The sequence below is a fragment of the Natator depressus genome, chromosome 10, assembly GCF_965152275.1.
Source record: "Natator depressus isolate rNatDep1 chromosome 10, rNatDep2.hap1, whole genome shotgun sequence".
Classification (NCBI taxonomy): Eukaryota; Metazoa; Chordata; order Testudines; family Cheloniidae; genus Natator; species Natator depressus.
The window spans coordinates 61,376,598-61,395,452 of record NC_134243.1 but is presented as its reverse complement, the minus strand read 5'-3'; the positions used below and the strand labels follow the sequence as shown (position 1 = coordinate 61,395,452).

The 18,855-nt window shown below is 41.2% G+C and overlaps 1 protein-coding gene across 1 annotated transcript; it reads right to left on the bottom strand.

Annotated features, from left to right (window-relative positions):
- Positions 1-5,805: 5,805 nt before the first annotated feature.
- Positions 5,806-12,427, bottom strand: BCL2L10 (BCL2 like 10). Its single transcript, XM_074964769.1, has 2 exons — positions 11,939-12,427; positions 5,806-7,164 (listed from the first exon to the last, which is right to left on the bottom strand). The coding sequence occupies exons 1-2, from the start codon at positions 12,410-12,412 to the stop codon at positions 7,033-7,035; spliced, it is 606 nt and encodes a 201-aa protein (XP_074820870.1). The 5' UTR covers positions 12,413-12,427; the 3' UTR covers positions 5,806-7,032.
- Positions 12,428-18,855: the final 6,428 nt, after the last annotated feature.

Below are 18,855 nucleotides of genomic sequence, written 5' to 3'. Positions count from 1 at the left end.
CACAAGAGGGATAGTCTAATTGTTTCACTCTAAAAAGAAATTTTTAAACAACAGATTTGACTTCAATATAATCATGATTTAAATGCAACCAAAACAACCCCCCCACCACTTTGAAAGGGATTTAGATGACACATACAGCTAGTTAAAGCCTAAAATAAAGGTTTTCTTTTATATTAAAAAAAGGTTTATAAGATTTGGTATTAATAGAAACATCTTCATGAACTGTAACAGTAATTCAAGGATTACATTTTGGGTTAGGATTTAGACCTTTCCCATCAATGTGTGCTAGCCCAGCACAAAAGCATTTTTGTGGTGTGTGAGATTGTCAGAGTGAAAGAGTCTAGAAACATGCTGGAAAAAGTGAAACCCACCCTAGTTTATTTTCATAATCTAAGATGACTGGAATGTAAGAAAAAGGAAGAGAACGTTTAAAAACAAACAACATCAAATAAATGTGATGTTTCAGACTATTTTTCTTGTCCATTCAGTCATTTTTTGTCCCCTTTCCTTTTGTTCACCTTGGATAATGGGGTTACATTCACAAGTTTTGTAATCTGACAAAAAATACCCGATGTTTTCAAACTTATATAGTGTTGAAAGGTCTCCAGACATTCTGAGGCCTGGTCTTCACTATGGGGGGGGATATCGATCTAAGTTACGCAGCTTCTGCTACGTGAATAACGTAGCTGAAGTTGACGTACTTAGATCTACTTACCGCGAGGTCCACACTACACTCTGTCGATGGGAGATGCTCTCCTATCGACTCTCCTTGTGCTTCTTGTTCAGATGGAGTACAGAAGTTGATGGGAGAGTGATCTGTGGTCGATTTAGCAGGTCTTCATGCGTCGATCCCCCTGTAAGTGTAGACAAGCCCTGAGTATTTCTCTTTTTAATTATTCTTACCCATGTGTCTATCTTGTCCCTGAAGTCAATGGCATGACTCATTCTTCAATGGGAACAGGATTGGGCCCTATAACAGCAACCCATAGTGCGAATACATTTAACATAGAAGACTCTGTTAATGGAGCTGTCTGTATATATGTAAAAATAGTTAGATGGCAGTCCAGAATATTTAGCATAGTTCCAGGGGTTTGTAGCACAGTAAGGTTTCTTTTTGCTGTGTGATTCAATTGGCTTCCTTTGTGCAGCTCTAAGTCAGCCATCCACAGTCCCAATCCTGCAAAGACTTACATACCTTATTAAAAAGTGGAAAATTCAAAGCTGATTTTAAAAAAACCAACACAACACACAGTTAGACTATGGAACTCATTGCCACAGCATATTGAAGCCAAGAAATTTAGCAAGAATAAAAAAGGGGACTGGACTTCTACATAGATATCAAGAATATCCAGAATTCTAACAACAAATGCTAAAGGTTTTTGAAAGGGTATTAAATATCATGATTCAGAGCTAAAACCAATCTAACTCTTAGAGATCACGATGAGTTCTAATGTGAGGGGCAGATTATCCCATATCTACCTAGTGAGGAGTTCTAACATCTTCCTTGGAGCATCTGGTGTTGGTTAATGTCTGAGACAGGATTCTAGACTAGATGGACCTCAGTTTCAGTTCAGTAGGATACATGCTGGGTTCCTAGAAGTGCTTAACTTTACATACATGAGGTAGGTCCATTGACTTCAGTGTGTCTGCCCACCGGGTGTGAAGTTTAAGGAGGTATATTTGTTTTAGCAGAATAGGAATGAGAGAGAACATTTTCCCATGACAAAAAGCTTGCACACGCCTATAGACACTGTGAAAAACTGATCGTTCACAGTATCTGCAAGTTTGTGCTCCAGTTGGATTACATGACAGTTACCATATGTTAATCCTAATAGCAAAAATAGAAATATTTCAGGTATTATTTACAGCCCTGAACCTACAAACACTTAAGCATGTGTGTAACTATACTCATGAGTAGTTCCACTGAAGTCAGTTGGGTCAATTTATAAGAACAAAGTTACAGATGTGTTAAGTGTTTACGGGATGAGGGTCTTTGTTATTTCTGAAGCACTTATCACAAAATAAAACGTGAATGCTATACCTGAATGCTTACTGTTGAGAGCATCAACTTACTATTCCTTTCTTAAAGCAATGTGTGGGGTTTTTTTAGGCAAGGTTTTGCTTCCTTTTATTTTTTGGTGGCAAACAGAGAGCATGAAACATCAGTTGATTCTATCAATTAATCTGCCCTGTTTCATCCCTTGCTTTAAAAAACAAAACAAAAAACAATGTGGATGCTTAGACTAAAACTAAGAATCAACTCCTCAGTTGAAGCTGATGGAACTACATTGATTTATACCACCTGAGTTTTGTCCCTCATTAAGTCTTGTTATATTATACAATGCTGCTGTTGTAAAGAGAAAACAGCACTGTGTAGTGCAAAGAGAATAGCTATGTACTCTCTTTCTCAGTACCTTAGTAATAAGAAAATAGTCCTCCAAATGATATTCACATTACTTCTTTTGATCTTTGACTACTTCTTCACCAAAGCTCTGCTGCACTAGTAGGATTAAAGAAACAAAATTATATCCATTTTCCTTGCTCTCAACTCATGTTTTTGCCTTTGACTCCCCTACGGATTAGCAGCAAACAAACAAACATCCTTTGTGCTGAAACACAGTGTGTGGAGAATACTCCACGAGACTAACATCAAAGCATCAGCCACACTTCACTTCTAAAGGAAAAAGATTGGTTAGTGTGAAGGCTAGTTGTGGCTGCATTCAAGGACATTTCCAGACTCTGGGTCATAATAGACATTTACTACTTTTCTCCACTGCCCTACTGTTGCGATCAGCAAAATAAGTTCTATGGTTTTGTCTGTGTGTCTTGCCTTGTCTAAAATTAAGAATTTCATTCAAGATTTTGTGCAAGATATTTTTGTGACCAAATGCATCCCTGTATTCACACCCTACACGCTATTATAATAATCTTTGTACAAAATATGCCTTGTGAGGTATCATTTTAAAAAACAACTCACTGGTCAATACTATCATGCTGAAGTGTACGTAGCAACATTACATGTAAAGTTATGAATTGCCTCCTAGGATGCTGTTAGCACATGTTCAACCCCATGAAGCCCAACTAGGCAGAAGTTGTTAAACAGGTCTAGCCTAACCACAGAAATGTGTGTTTATCTCAGTTTACATATAAGCAATAAACAGGGTCCGGGGAACAGCAATGGGGGTAAACTAGTTTCTCCAGAACAAAGGACAAGCTGATGCCTCTAGCCTAGTGGTTTTCAGACTGCGGGTCACGACTCAGTACTAGGTCGTGGAATGTAAGGTACTGGGTGGTGGTGGCTCTAGTCAGCACTGCCAACCGGGCCATTAAAAGTCCCATCAGGGATGCTGCCCGGCTAAGGCAGGCTAGTCCTTATTTGTTCTGACACCACACTGCGCCCCGGAATAGGGCAGAAGCAGGTCTGGCTCCTAGGTGGGGGGGGCCATGAGGCTCCATACCCTACCCCTGCCTCAAGCACTGGCTCTGCACTTCCATTGACCAGGAACCAATAAAGGTGAGGTGCAAAAACTATAAAGAGGCAAAAACACTCTAGGTTATCTTTTTTACTTAAGACAAAGAAATCCGCCTTTTGACTTTGGGAGGGATCCTGACATGAAAATTTGGTTAGCAATGGTGCTGTGAAAATGATTTTATCTTGATCTTTATTTCTCTTGTAAAGATTTTGGATTTTAATACCTTGCACTCATTTTAAAATATTTGTATACAAAAATTTTAATAGTTAAAATTAATCCAGTGCTGTATTTAAACTGAGCTGTTTGGGAGGTTGTTGGATATTGACCTCTTACAGGGCAAAGGGACCTATAATATCTGAACTGTCCAGGAGAGGGTAGGCCCATGCAGAACACACACACACTAGGGAAAATTTGTAATTGGGAGTGTGTTGAGGTCACCCTGAAGGTAGTAACTATGGCTGCAAGGGTCAGAGTTGCTGGATCAGGACTGCAGCTATACATAGACACTCAGGATATGACCTGCCTGCTGTTTGTGTAACTCCCACCCTGGGCCACTCAACAGCAAAGTATGGTGAGGGAGCCCAGGTTGCAGGGCAGATAATGACAACCCTTCAGTGGTCTGGACTGCACACTGGAATGAGACAATTTGATCTTTGCCCAACTTGAAATATGAGCAAAAGGGACAGGACCCAGGATATGCACATTTCCATACCGTATTTAACCTTATTTTGCAGACAAAAAAAATCTGAGTACATATAGAGCTACTTCAGAAACTAAAGTTTTAATTCCTTTTTGTCACTGATCACATGATATTCCAGTTACAGAGAACATAGGGAAGTACTCAGGTGACTGATTTTGGGAAACCACCATTATTTCCTTGTGTTATTCTCACTTACTGATAAGTAACCTGTTTTGGGCACTACAACTGCAGTTACCAATAAATGTGGTTTGGCACAAGTCTAACTACTCCTCTCCCCCAGAGGAAGTCTCCTAAGGTGATCGATGGGCAGATTTACATATAGAGCAACTATTTCAATTATGTACCGAGGGAAGGGACCACACCTTATCATAAGCAGATTCAGTGCCTTGAACAATAAGGCCTGAATCTCCCATTGACACTGAATTTGCAGGGTTAGACAACAGAAAACAAGTACACATTTTTATTCTGAATGAACAGCATTGAGGGGGAGATAGCATTCTCTCCATCTTCTCTGGAACTTGCCAACTCTGAATAAATAATATTGCCTTTTGTTAGTTTCCCTGCATTTTTATTCATGGTTAGCACAATGGAGTTCTACATACGATATAAATTACAGTGCAGGGTTCTCAATACCAGAGAGTAGCACTAGGGAAACCGCTCTCCCCATTATTACCTCATTTACACCGCTACACAAACACCTTGGCATTAACAACAGAGAAGTGAAGGGTAGAGCAGTTGCAATAGTTCACTGCATTTTCTTAGTTTTTAACTTAACTGATGTCTACCAAAACTTCACCCTGAAGCTTGTTCACATTTGCAGAGCAAAACAAAACTCCAGGAGCAACAGGATTTTGTTTTTTGGAGGGGAGCACTGAGGAGATGTTAGGTAATATTTGGAACAAGGGTGGCAGAGGGACAACTACCCAGTGTGTGAAATGCTGGTAAGAGTATATTCATCTGGGAGGATAACAGGAAAATTACAGTAGTTTGTTTATTTTCTCTTCAGCTACATGATACTCTGGTCTCAGACAGACAGACATCCCAACCTCAGATTAGCCACCCCTTTGTAGTTTGTGCTTTGTAACCATTTGTGTATTTATCCGTATAAGTGTGCAGTTAAAGAAACCCTGAAAGTTCCACAAGCATCTGACAGAATGGGGCCTGGGGGATATTTTAAACATGTTAAGCCTAAGGCCTTGAAGAATTTAAGCCAATAGAGTTTTAGATGGGTTTAAAAAACTGTTTAAACCCCACCAAGTAGGGAGGAAGGGGAGATAAGGGGTAGAACATAAGTGTCTTTAATGCAGGTCTCTCTCTACATAGTGCCTAATAGAAGTATCAGGGTTCTTAAGTAAGAATGATAAACTTCTACCTCCATGCAAGACTTACCAGCACTTCTTCATGCTTTTCATTTTCTGTTCTTAATTGAGCTCTATCCTCCTAGCACAGGAATCTGGACAATACAAATAGCTAGCTGCAATGCAGGCCACTATTGAAGAACACTTTTAATCATGGTTCTTCTGAATCCTTCCACCTATATAGTCAGTCACTGAATTATTTCTTAAGACACTATTTGCAAAAATATTAGTCTGTATAGATGGGGAGGGGTGGGGGGGTGTTCTTAAGGGCCCTTCACTAAACCGAGCTGCAGGAAGTGGTTACAGATAGAACTGTTAGGAGATTATGCACATTGCTGTCAAAACACTCAAAAAAGGTAGAGGTAAGTTTACGCATCCAGGTAAACGGTTAATGTTCATGTTTCAAACAGGTATGCCAGTCATCTGAATAAATCCAGGAAGATTTAACTCTTTAAAATAAAAATACTTAATAGTATTTATTCACCATATTAAGTCACCACAGTAAAATTGTACAAGCTACAAGTAACCCAGGAAAGTTAAAAGCTACTAGAAACAATAGAAAGAAATACACAGCTTGTTGACAACAGACTAACACTGTTAGATCAAGGGAGACAATGGTTGATATACACTAGAGAGATCATGAGAACCTGTATTCAAAATGAAATTTCAAACAAAAATAAAGATGTCATGGCTACAAGTATTATACAGTGATAAATACTTCAAAAATATATTAAGATATATGGAAATTCTGGTTTTGACAGGGAAATCCAGAGAAATTCCAGCCTTCAATGGATTTCCAAATATACCAATTAAAGTTTTCAATAGTTAAATTCCTTTCAGTAAGAACAGATTTTGCAGCCATTTCTGCTTTTATATCAGTCCTCACCTATTTGTAGTGTAGCTGCGTACTATTCTTAGTCATATTTCCTTAATATTAAGCCATAATGTTCTTTACAACATAGGTACTCATTGCTCTAGACTAACCAATGAATTGCCTCTCAGTATTATGTGCAGTGCATCACATTTGGAGTTATAAACCATATTACATTACAGTTAGTGTTAGCTCACCTTACAGCATAGCTGAAGTTGTGTTCTAAAGTTACTCTCATTTAAACAAAATACCTTGAACAAAGGGTTTGGTTGCAAGACTGCCACGGCTTATTCTAGCATAACATTGAATACTCTGAAGTTACAGTACATGAATGAACTATGGCAATATTTAGATTACATCTTTCAAAGAAAGAGGTCCAGAGGATGGTCAGAGCCAATAAGCAACGTGTGCATGCACAAATGGTGGTTTAGGTACACATTTTCATTTGTGCTGTTACTGGGTAGCAAGTAAAGCAGTTTATAGCCAAGGATGTGGCAAGACAACAATTCTCCAAGCCAGTTAAAAAATATAAACTTCTATCTTCTTAATGAGTCAATCCTATAGAAAATAGACTGAAATCTAATTGGCAGTTTGTAGAGTACTTTCCATTGCAAGATCCACTGGCTCAGCCTATCGTACAGCCAAGAGAACAGCTAATCCTGCTAGTCCAAACCCTGCTGCCGCCATGATCGCACTGCTTATGGTACTGTTCTGGTCAGTTGGTTGAGAGCCATGTCCATTGAAGAAATGACAGAAGCCATCCTAGAAAAGCAAAAGAAAGTGAGAATTTGAGTCTACTTGGGGTAAAGCAGAAACAAGCATGCTTTGGTTATTTCAGTTCTTCACTACTTTGAATACCACACAGATATTAAGACGACAGATATCTGTAAATATGGTTTGCAGTGCAACAACCACCTTCCTAGATGGAGACATTTAGTATGTCACTAGTATATTTTTGCTTTTTTATGCAAGTCTCTGAACAGAGCTGGTTGTATTTTTTCTTCACTCACGCCTGGGAGAATATTTGAAACAGTGCATGGAAATTTCCACTTGAGACAGAAGTCTTAATGCGGCCCCTTCTCCCAGTTCCATGCATGATTCTGATTACACATGCTACTTGGAAAGTCTGCAAGTAACTCAATTCAGAGCTGACCTATGACAGAATGAAGCTGGCAGCTGCTCTTCCAGATCTTTATTCATGATAATCAAGAGTGGCAGTAATACAACACCAGATGGTCATGTTTGAACTCTGTTTGGCAGATATCTATGTAAACAAGTTATGCTCTTAATTTCTTCCGGAACTTTGTTCTTTACACTTTAATTTGTGCAAACAGTTAATGCATTTTTTGGTAAATGATAGTTTACATTTTAGCCAACAGTCAGATTTTAATTAGCATTCAGGTGAGCAAGTGATCACTTAAAAAAACCCACACAACTAACTTTTCCAAAAAGCAAAATAATGAAGCCAAAGGCTCTTAGAAAAGTTAGTTTTATTCTTATTTGTACCAGCATCAAATGATCAGTACTATTTAAAATGATGTTTAAGAGATTGTTTAAAATGTCTGAAATTGAACTAAATGCTAGGTATTCCACAATCATTTTGACGGTTCTCCAGATGTGTATTCCAAGTACAATAGAAAACTGTGCTTTGAGTCATATACAATGATTTTGGGTATACAATTGGTCAGATTTTTTTTTTAAATCATTATTATTTGCTCAGAGAGCCCCATCAATGCAATGACAGTTTTTGAAGCAAGTGGGGAACACTGGGTACATCAAAGGAATCAAGCATATAGCTTAGTGGTGACTTGATATATAAATGAAATTCAAGACTTGCATGTCAGTTCTGGACTATAAATATTTGGTGTTCCTACTTTGAAGTGTGTTGCTGAACTTAATACAATAATCTGGTCTACATCTGTACTTTAACTTTTCAGCTAAGCCTTGGGCCAAATCCTTGGCCCAGCAAAGTCAACAGTAAGATTTTCATGGACTTAATAAGGACAGGATTTGATACAAAGGCATTAGAAGCCAAAACGCGTTTGCTTAACAGATTTCCGAGAGCTTTAAACAAGGCTAGCCTAACAACATGTCAGCACACTTCTAGAAAGTGCATCTAGCATATTTCACATCCCTCATATCCTTAGTATGTTACTTGTTGGTTAAGGTATCTGCTAAAACACAAGTTCGGTCAAACAGAGTCTTCTCTTAATTGAAAGAAGGGCATAGCATCTGAGTACTTCACACAAGCTGGTTTGCATATTAACAGAAACAAATAACTTAAAGCTACATTGTGGCTTTGAAATGTAGCTTGCTGATTGCTTAACATTCAGAGAGACTAAATGACATGTTCTTGGAACCCTTGCCCAAATTCTTTCATTCACTATATAATCAAACTTCAGCAGACTCTCTGCCTGGAGAGAGAAAAAAAAAAAATCCCAGATGTTCCTCTCCTAGGTTTTATTTGAAAATGGAGATCTGAATGCAGATTTCTATGAATTATTCCACCTCTAGTATTATGGGAAGTCATTCTTTTGAAGTTGATTATGCATTGTATCAGCAGAAAAATCTAGTCCCATATCCAGTCTGACAATAGCCAGTATCAGATGCTTCAAAGAAAGCCTATAAGGATTTTCAACCTATGTCCTCACTGCAGAGTTTGCTTGGATGTGAGCAACTGCACTACAAAGCGGTACCAAGTTCCTGGGTTGATGCTGGTGCTGCAATCCCCTAGGTCTGTTGCTAGGAATTCTGGGGACATATCCCATGGCTCTTTGTGCTGCGGTAGGCACAGTGAACTGTGCGAACTTGTCTGTCCTGGGCACATGGAAGAATTGTGGGAGGGAACTGAAACTATCAGCACTTGGGCTGTGTTGTAACTGCAAAGTGGGTTGGTTACCAGCCCAAGTAAAAGCAGATCTTGGCTCTAACCCACACACCCCAATTATATCAGCTAGCCGAGACTGAAAGCACCACCAAATTCAGCTGAGAGGTCTGTGTGCAGATTGGAGAGGGTTGAGGACAACACTCAAGAAAGAGCCCAGGCAAACTCTGCTGTGAAGATATACCCATATATTGTGGTCACATTTAATATTAAAGTCCAATGAGGATAGGAAACAAATTTTCCCTACCATTTAGTGGCGGAATTATGCCTTGAAGCATGAGGGTGTGCAGCCTCTTTAATGAGTCTTATCTCATGTAGGAGTGGATGTTCTTATCAAATGAAGCATTCCATTTTTGAATCCTACTAAGTTTTAGATTCAACTCCATGGCAATGGACTTCCACAAGATTGCTTCCTCTTACTTTTTAATTTCTTTGGGTGTTCTATTTTGAAACAACCCAGTTTAATTTATGTAAGAAACATAACACCTCCATTATATCTTCTCTACCAGGATTTTGTCTCCATGTGTCAGACTTGTATTAAAACAAGTAACAAGTAGCAGATTTATATTTTGTTGCAAAATGTTTGGCAGCAAGGAACTAACCTAGGTAAAAAAATTATATGTGAACTAATCCCTATTCCAACCTAGATCTGCAGTCTGACTGGGTTTCAGACTGCAATGGTTGTACAAATTTAGATGTACCTTTCCACATTTAGCAATAATTATGAAGTGTTGCTACTGTGTGTGACCACCTTTTGGGAACACTTCCTCCACTGAATTGCCTGAAATAAGACACCTTGAGTATACTAAATATGTCCTGACTCCTCTCCAACTGGATTAGAGCAGGCAGCTTGTGCAGCTGCAATCCTACTAATAGGGTTCCATCATCTAATCTCTACTGGTGGAAACAGGCAGAGCCTGAGCAGTGACTATGATCCAGGGTCTCCATGAAGTCCGCCTAAAGTGATAAACAGAGTCTCATTTAGCCCTAATACTTGTTTCAAAGGCTTCATGTCATGCATCCCATAGTTTATAGAGTGCAAGCCAATTCCAGCCACCAATTTAAATGGTACTTCAACTTCACTGTTAAAACAACAGGGTAGTAAAGATATCAAAATCTTGTCTACACGATAACTTCCATCAGTTTAACTCCCAAGTGGTAACAAGTGGTAACACTGGGCAACACTTTAATCTGTTTAACGCTTCACTTCAGTTTGCCTGCCCCTCTCGACCCCCTTACCCACAGAGTGTACACTACACAGAATACCATACAAAGAAACAGCAGATTTTAAGAATTTAGTGAGCAAAGTTTTACACTCCATTCTCCCAGTTTGCATAAGCAAATTAAATTGAGACTAGACGGTGACAAGTTCTCTAAATATCCCACAGTTTATCGGTCACTGTGGCTGTCTATACTATAATGCACAGCCACATTGACAAGACACACTTCAGCATTTTAAAATTAGTGTCAGAAATCTGGTTCTGCTGGATCTGTAGCATTCAACACTCATTCTAGCAAACACTGCATCTATAGTAACAAGCTTGGAAGCTGTAATTCACCATTGGTGGAAGCAGCAGTCCCACTGAGACACAGAAAGAACTTTAGTGTTACTAAAGTCTCATCTACATTAGAGCATCCACTATGGATAAATAACAAGTAAGTTATTAGTGTGTACAAGGTAGTGCAATGCTGTGTCTAGTGTCCTTTCTTGCAATGGGTGTTAAATTTATCTGATTGACCCCATCCACACTAGTGACACAAACACTGGCTTGTCAGAGCACTACATGACATCAGTTGTCCCACATGACTGAAAATCCCAGATCCTGTCTGCATTAAATAGAGCTGTGCTAGGAAGTGTCCCCCACGCCCCACCCGCCCGTGTGGGAGGTGGTTTAGTTTGGACACAATTGTTTGAAACTAAGCATAGCAGGCCCCTAGACTGCAATATGCCAGACTATCAGTAACAAAGGCGCCCCCCGTTCCCCTCAAGGTAGGGAGAGGTGGTTTGGTAAATGGACTGCCTAGGGAGGTCAGGGAAGCTCTTTCACCAGTGGATGGTTAGACTACAACTCCTACATCTCGGCAGCGGGTTACACAAGAAGTCACACAAATGAGGGTCGTTCTTGTCAGTTGCCAGCTTGTGCAGATCGAGGAGTGACTTGCAGTCCCTTCTAACCGCATGGGTCTAGGATTCTATTGGGGGCGGGGAATCACACCGCGGTCAGGGAAGCTCCAGGCCACAGCATCCTCCCCAGGGCCTGGGACAGCATAGCTCCCATATATGGAAATAATACCCAGCCTTGCATGCAGACAGAGTCACCCTCCCCCGGTACCCCAGTGCGCGCGGGGCAGCTGCTCCCCCCGGCAAGGCCCTTGGAGCCGAGCGCGCTGCGCTGGGGAAGGGGCCCACACGCCAAAGGGGCTCTCTCCAGCGGGCAGTCAGCACCGCCGGGGGGCGGGCGGAGCCCGGCGAGCCTGCAGGCAGCGGAATGGGAGGGTTTCTATGGTTAGTACCCGGCTCAGGTCGGAGCCTCCCCCAGCAAGCGGCAGCCCCTGGCCAGGGCGGGACCACGCGGCCCCGGTGCGATGGGCTACAAGGTCCCCAGCCCGGCCGCTGTCCCCCCTCCAAACCGGCCCGGCCCCCCCTCTTACCCAGCCGCCGTGCGCCTCCAGCCACTCGCGCTTCTCCTCGGCCAGGTAGGCGGCCAGCACCTCGGCCAAGCGGCCCGCCTCCTCTCGGCTGCCCTGCTCGGCCAGCGCCGCCGCCAGGCTCCCCGCGAACACCACCAGCGCCAGCACCCGGCCCCAGTTCAGGCCGCCCTCCGCCTCCAGCTCCTCCGCCACCCGGCTCAGCAGCGCCGCCGGCTCCCGCCGCTCGTCCAGGGCCAGCGGGCGGCAGGCGCGGAAGAAGGGCCGCTCCCGGCTCTCCAGCTCGCTGGCCGCCCGCCGCAGCGTCTCGGCCGCGGGGCTGGGCGGCGGCAGCGCCGGATCCCCCAGGCGGTGCTGGAAGTAATCGCCCAGCAGCAGCGCCGTCTGCTCCTTCAGCGAGCCCGGCATGGCTGAGCCTGCAGCCCCGCCGCCGCGGACTAAGCAGCTGCCCCCGCCGCGCCCACGTGTCCCCGGCATTGTCCGCCCCGCCCCGGCAGGCTGCAGCTCACAGCCGGCCACTAGGGGCCGCCTCCTGCGGCTGCAGCCCGGGCAGGCCGGCGGTGGGTAACTGGGCACGAGGGGTTCGTGTCCGGTCCCGGGTGCGGGTCGGGAGAGTATCTGGGCACTGGGGGGTCCGTGTCCTGCCCCGGGGAATGGGGCGGATGGGTACCTGGGCACTAAGGGGCCGCCTTCCACCCTGGGGGTGGGTACCCGGGCACTAGGGGGCTTTATCCTGCCCCGGGGCGTGGGAGGGTATCCAGGCACTGGGAGTCTGCATCCTGCCCCGGGTGCAGGTACCCAGGCACTAGGGGGCCGTGTCCTGCCCTGGGAATGGGGCAGGTGGGTACCTAGGCACTAGGGGCCACCTTTTACCCCAGGGTGGGTACCCGGGCACTAGGGGGCTCTGTCCTGCCCAGGGGTGGGGCAGGAGGGTATCCGGGCACTAGGGAGGGCCAGGGAGATGACTGTATTTGATAAATGTTCGCCATGCACCTCATAGTAAGGGACCTTTCCAGTGCTTATTACAATACTCTATCCTATTAATATTATTTCTAAACTAAAATATCAGGCAGAAAACATGGTAACTTTCCTGCCATATTAATAAAAACAGTCCAGCCAGAGTCTTCTCTCAGGACTGGCTTACACACAGTTTTTGTACTGGTATAACTTTGTTGGTTAGGGATGTAATTTTTTTTTTTTTTTTACCACCATGATTATAACCCCTAGGGTGGATGCAGTTGTAGTGGCATTCCCTTTCCTGCACAGAAATAAGCTATATTGGTACTACATCCACACTCAGGCCTTGAAACCAGTATAGTTAAAGCAGTTCAGTTTTTGTGCGTGGACAAGCCCTCACTTTATCCCTGTGTAAATCAGGAGTAAGAGGGGATCCATGCTCATTGTTTCTCGGTGGTTATATTTTCATTAGTATGCTTTGGCACAATTCACCACTGCTGAACCTTCAGTGTTATTTATAAGCCAGATCCTGTTCCCAGGAAAAGTGAAGGGAGCAGGATTTGACCTGTAAAAATAACATACATATGCACTACAGAAATGTGGATGAATTTTGTGGTAACAACAGGGTTTCCGCTGCATGTGTTTACACACCCGCTTCCATATTTCTCCTTCATTAGAAGCCAAACGGATGTGATTGCACTTACGCATTCTTGACCTGCCTGACATCTTTGGAAAATAACACACCAAATACACAGCACCCACCTGGACTCTTGTAAATGCCAAGAAACATACTGGATTCTTTTTAGACAAATATCAAAGTGAAATTAATCATGTGCAATGTAAACTAATTGCATTTACTCATAAAAAAAGGAGGCAAGAGGTGCTACTTAATATATAAAATGTCAAAGCATTCAGCTGTATAGGTCAATTGTCTCACAAAAACAATCCGGAGTGGTACCGTTAAGCCCAAGCTTGAATCTGTAGATATACCTATAAGATTCTGGCATGTATTAAAACATTGCTGGTCCAATCCTGCCCAGCCAAAACTGCTATTTAAGCCATGGGAATTGCAGGTGCCCAAGGGAATATTGGCTGGCTAGGTTTTGCATTTACCAAAACAACACAATGACATTTTCTTTTACATGGGCTTGTGGCTAAAGCTCATACAAAATTTAGAGCTCAGAGTCATTTCTTTTATGAGAGCTGCTGGGCCAAATTCAGAGGTGCTTTTCAAGTATCTATTTTTAAGCAAGATTAAAATAAACGTAGTGCACTGGGTTAGTGGCTATACAGTGCAGCATATGGGGGTGGGGAGAGGGAGGCAGAGAAGAGTCAATATATACAAAAGTGTGCTTATTAGCCAATCTTCAAATCAGAGCAACTGGATTCCTGGAGGATTGGAAGGAGGATTCAGTACCTTTCACTGTGAGGTCATGAGTTCAACTCCAGCCCAGACTGGTAACGATTGAAATAGCTGGCTCTCTGGTGGCTCATGAGAATGGAGTTGGTGGCAGTCCAGATGTCCAACATCACTATTGTTGATAAGCGTCAATCTCAGCAAAGAGGCCAATAAGAGTAACTAACTGCGATGTACAATGAAGTGCCCTCTCGCTCCTAGAGATGAACCCTTTAGAATAGGATCAGGACCCATTACAGGGCAGCTAATGTTGCTGTCTTTGCTGTACCTGTCCTGTGCAAAAGGGAAATCTTCCATCTTGAAGACAACATTACTTTTTATGAACAGCAAATCTACTCAGAAATAGTCTAAAAATATAGATATTTGGAATCAATCCTATTGCAGCTTGTTGTGGTTAGATCACTATCAAGAACTGGCCTGTTCTCCTGGGTTCATCGTCAGGGAAAACTCAGTGTAACAACCCCATATAAGGTAATTGATTTTTTACCAGGGAAATTTAACTTGGGTTTATGAGTTAAGTTTTGGATAAGAAACCTGGGATGTTACCTTTTTCTTTTCAATAGGGCAACTGCATAAAATTGTATAAATCAGAGCTTTTCCCTGTGATTGTAAATCTTCCAGCAGGAATTTTCTATGGCATTTCCCATGGCAAGAGAGATATCCAGTAACTACTTCTCTAGCATGTTCCTGTTCCTCCCTTCCTGTTTATACATTAATTTTGTTTAACAGAACGAAGCAATGGATGTTTGACAGTGAATTGGCCTTGATGTAGCTTCCCTTTTATACTCAGTACTTTGAACATGTTTATGGTCAGCCCGCTCAGTCCCTCTGCATTGCATCTCATTTACCACTGCTCCCCAGGGGTGGATACTTCAGCTTATGTTATTACAGATCTGAGGGTATTATTTTTATATATATATATAGTTACAAAGTTTTTCCTAATATTTAACCTAAATCTCTTGTTGCAGATGAAGCTCATTACTGCTTGTCCTACCGTCAGTGGACATACAAAACAATTGATCACAGTCCTTTTTAGAACAGCCTTTAACATACTTCAAGACTATTATCAGGTCTCCTCCCCACCAGTCTTGTCTCAAGACTAAACATACCCAGGTTGTTTTTAAACCTTTCCTCATTGATTAGTTTTTCTAAACCTTTTTATCATTTTTGTTGCACTCCTCTGGACTCTCTCCAATTTGCCCACATCTTTCCTAAAGTGTGGTGCCCAGAACTGGACACAGTACTCCATTTGAGGCCTCTCCAGTGCAGAGTAGAGACAATTATGTACTATATATTAAATGATATACTTTTTTGCAAGTGCATCACATTGTTGACTCATATTCAATTTGTGATCCACTATAGCCGCCAGAGTCTTTTCAGCAGTACTTCCTCTTAGCCAGTTTCCCCATTTTGTAGTTGTGCATTTGATTTTTCCTTCCTAAGTGAAGTAGTTTGCAGTTTCTCTATTGAATTTCATCTTGTTGAACTCAGATAAATTCTCCAATTGGTCAAAGTAATTTTGAATTCTAATACTGTCCTTCAAAGTGCTTGTAATCCCTACCAGCTTGGTGCCATCTGCAAATTTTATAAGCATACTTTCCATTCCATTATCCAAATTATTAATGAAAATATTGAATAGTACTGGACCCAGGACTGACTCTTGCAGGACCCACTAGATACACCCTCCTGGTTTGACAGCAAACCATTGCTAACTAGTCTGAGTACAGTCTTTCAGCCCATTGGGCACTCCTCTTACACTCATTTCATCTAGATCACATTTCCCTAGTTTGCTTATGAGACTATCATGTAGGATTGTGTCAAAAACCTTACTAAAAATCAAGATATATCACATCTACTGCTTCCCCTCCCCCCCATCCACTGGTTAGGCCAGTAATCCTGTCAAAGAAGGAAGTTAGATTGGTTTGCCATGATTTCTTCTTAACAAATCCATGCTGGCTATTCCTTTAACTCCTATTATCCTCTAGGCGCTCACAGATTCATTGTTTAATCATTTGTTCCAGAGTCCTTCCAGGTACTGGTCTATAATACCCCATGTCCTGTTTCCCTTTTTAAAGATAGGTACTATGTTTGCCCTTCTGCAGTCCTCTGGGACCTAATATCCTCCAGCAGTTCTCTCCTTTTTTCTTACTGAAGGGATGGAGGAATTAGCAGATATTATGCGAGATCTGTCTCTGCAGCATTGCCTTTGCTCACCATGGCTCTTTCCACATGGCAAGGGACACAAATACTTTCTAGCATATTCAGATTCTGACTGTATCAGGTCCTTCATAGGACAAATGAACAATTAGTTACAGGGCAAAGTCCTTGGTGCCATGAGCATATGCCAAGGAGTGGAAACAATAGTGTAATCGAAAGCATCTAACTTATGTGCAAGAGGACTATAAATACACATTTTCTCAATATGTAAAATATGATTTATTATATTTAGGCCATTCATAAGTATCAACACAATGCAGTCTGTTCAAAAACAAATGTCTTACCAATAAATATTATCTAAACATTAATATTAATTTTTTGAACAAATGCATACAGTGTAGTAACTCAATATTGCACAATGAGCTCCAGATGCCATATTACAATTTCCATAGTGCATTCAATTTGTTACAGGGATAATTTGCCACAAATACTGCAAAGCATTGGAGCGGACTTTTCCAAGCAGGAACAAGTGAACTACTTCAACAAGGAGTGAAGGCTGATCTTCTCCATGTAAAGTGAATGATTGTGTCAATGTCCGAAATTAATTAGTTCTGGATTTATGGAACTATATGTTTTCATTAATGAGAAGCCTTTGTTTCTAGTACAATTATACTACACTTTTTTTAAAATTTTTTTTTTTAAAAAAATCACTTCTTAAATTGAATGAAGTTATGAACTACCAACCCCAATAGCCAATTGTTTACTCTTGACTGCATCTAAATATAAAATTTACCTTTCATCTTTCAGAGATGTACCTTATTTATTACATTTTGAAAGCCTGACTGTACTACCCTCACCTACAATGAGTAGTACCTTACTCCTCAAATACATCCATCCAATTCAATGGGACTATTTTAGCAGTAAGGTACCATTCAGTATGAGCAAAGAAGGCCCAGTCTGTCCTTAATAGTTTTCAATATATGAACACAGCTACAGCTTTATATATATAATTGGATCTGTATGGGCACAGCCACTGTATATTACATGACAACTGTCACCCATAGGGCCAGATCCTGCAAACATTTGCTGCTAGACATTGTTGGATGAGGAGTCCCATTGACTTGACTCACTGTAGTAAGCAGTATGGCTGTAACAAGTGTTGGCATGATTGGGCCCCTAAACAATGTTCCCAGTTTTCACTTTTGTGCATTCTCCATATAGGCTCTGATCCTACAGTCCTACTAGGATAAAATATTATTACCTTCAGTGGGAGCTTTGTCAATGGAAGGACTATGGAATTCAGCTCAGAGGGTCTGATTCTCATTTACACTAAGGACACTTTATGCTGCTCTGACACTGTAAAGGGGCCTTAACATTGAAATATATTACACTGATAGCATGTTAAGGCTGCTTTCCACAGCTAGAATGGTATAAAGTAGCCTTAGTGTAAATGAGAGCCAGGACCAGAGAATGAGTATGGCTGACTTGTAAAGATTTTATTATCAGTATCATTATTAGTGCTTAGAAGTAGTATCTCTTTAATTGAAAGAAAATTCACTCACCAAGTGATACAATTAATAATGTCTATGAAACTATTGGTTAAAATATTACCTTATGACTATATAAACCATGAATTATACTACTCGTCTTTGTAGCTTATCTTTATGAGTTTAATTGAATTCTTTAAATTCAGGTCACAGAGATGAAATAGTTAATTTCATCTAAAAGGATATAAGAAAAAACAGGGATTGAAATGACTTTTTTTAAACAAGAAAATATACTTTTTGTGACAGCTAGTATTTTCAACATTAGATTCTTTGCTCCCTAATTACCACCATTGTGGAATCATCTGTAACTCCATCATAAAGTGAAGTATCAGAAAGCGAATTTGCTTTTTAACTTTTCACATCAAAATTCAGTGTAGTACTATGGAATGTTTCAAAAGTCATAGATGATTCCCAGATAAAATCAGGTGTCTGGTTTTTGCAAATTTACTTTTAAAAAATCAATTCTTGCAAATAATAAATACATAATGCACTGGACTACAAAATTCTATGATACAGATGATTTCAGAGAAAAGTCTGGTTTTAGAATGATCTAAACTATCTCTAATAAAAGAAGGTAGTCTCGAAAACAGAATTAAAAACATTTTATTTTACTACAAGTTGATGTTTGCGATGTGTTAAAAGCGGATTACCTTTGCTATCTAGTTGTGTTTATTTGTGTTTTCAGTAACAACATTTGATAGTGTAGCTAATATACTGAATTAATTCCTGGCTAACAAGTTGTCCTAGCTTGTTTTTGTTTTATTTTGATTTGCAACCCATCAATAAGTCATGGAAACTACAATAGAAATGCTACATCTTTCTAAAGGACATTTCACATTTGC